Source organism: Sphaeroforma arctica (assembly GCF_001186125.1).
Source record: "Sphaeroforma arctica JP610 unplaced genomic scaffold supercont1.6349, whole genome shotgun sequence".
NCBI lineage: Eukaryota > Ichthyosporea > Ichthyophonida > Sphaeroforma > Sphaeroforma arctica.
In genome coordinates, this window is record NW_014034209.1 from 1 (window position 1) to 1,677 (window position 1,677).

Below are 1,677 nucleotides of genomic sequence, written 5' to 3' on the forward strand. Positions count from 1 at the left end.
TATATTCAATTCCACACACTTTTGTCAGTGTCCTGCAAAAGGAGTTCAGAGTAGTTGTGAGTGCCTTGTAGTCCCATAGCATCTGGGTTACTGCCTCAAGAGCATACTACACAAAAAGAACCATATTTTATGATTTGAATTGCTGCCTCAGGGCCATACTACACAAAAAAAAAACGCATATTTTATGATATCAATTGCGCTTTCTAGATACGACAGCTGGTTTGAATCTAACTCTTTCTGAGATATCTGGTGCACCTCGTTACACAGACTGGTTCTGTAGTTCTGTTTGAACATTAACTACATGTCCCGAACATCTCCACAAACTTTGTTTTTGTTCTTCCTCTTTCTCTTTCTCTTGCCCGTATAAAATTCACCAACAGCACCCAATCAGCTACCGGGCCAAATGCACAGAGCTTATATCCTCCCAGCTTCAGTTGGGGCCATAGTCCTCAAAAGTATATTGTTTTATTCGGAGATCGAGTCCCTGACCAACCTTAACCGGTAGAGTTCTGCCTTTCAATTACTATCCATCACTTCATTCCCGAAGTTCGAACTTCTCGCACACACGTGTGCACCGTATATCTCCTAGTCCACCACGCCTGTATATTCACCCCTCACAAGCCACAGCCTATGCCTGCCGCCTATGTATCTCCCTTGCCATGTCTATGTAGGTACGTTGTTTTGCACCAGGGCATACGCTGTTGTACTCCCTAATCGTTTCATTGACAGCCTTCAGCGCGTCTTCATCCTGCTGTGTCGGGCTGTTCTGCGCCAATCGCGCGCGGAATTGCGCCGTCTTCTCGTCCACTTTTTTGGCCAGGTGTACCCATTTCGGGACAAATCCCGAATTTTTCAGGACCTGCCAATTGCGATGCGATTTCAACAGTTAGTAGGGTGTTATCTGTCGTGCTGTATACCAATGAAAGCCAATTGTTCCGAGGGTCAGCCAATCAGAAATCAGGAAAGACGTTGAACAGGCATGTAGCTGTTTCTGATTGTGACTGTGTGTATCGAAGTAGCTAGTGTATTCTACCCGCAGTTCCCGCTGATCTCGGCCACCAACTGAGCTACACTTAACACGAGGGAATCTGCCTTACGTTTACGTAGTGCGTCTTATAGTCTGTTTTCTATTCTTTTTTCGGTCTTCTTTGCACTGTCATTAGGTACTGGAAAGTCCATACAATTACAACACACAATAACGCATGCATAATCGGATGCATAATCGTATTTTTACGTATATACAGACGAGCAGTGACAAGTTGGCCTATGCTCCGATCCACACACGCGTGTAAAGCAAAGGCATTTTATCCCTTCAGTGACACGGAAGCTTATACTTTTATAAAGCCTAAAACCCAATGAGTCATATGCACATGTACCGACATGTAAACCGTCGCACGTTCATATTTCCGGAACTATATGCGCTAAACAGATAAAAACTGTAGGACCGAGGACAGAATCGTATACTTCATTGGGTATCATCCACACACATGCATGCACATATAGCACAGACTATTCGAGCATACCTACATTATAACAGATATTCAATATACACACATCTCACAGCTTATGTGCAAGGTAGTCGGGGCGTATACACTTATATATTGTACATACATACATATACATATACATATATATATTTATACATACATACACACACACACACACACATATATATAT

General features: G+C 43.0%; 1 protein-coding gene across 1 annotated transcript; it reads right to left on the reverse strand.

Annotated features, from left to right (window-relative positions):
* Nucleotides 1–109: 109 nt before the first annotated feature.
* SARC_15571 (hypothetical protein) lies at nt 110–863 on the reverse strand (the record flags this gene model as incomplete). Its single annotated transcript, XM_014290310.1, has 1 exon — nt 110–863. A coding segment is annotated over one exon (235 nt), but the record flags the coding sequence as incomplete, so codon positions are not given.
* Between the last annotated feature and the right edge of the window lie 814 nt (nt 864–1,677).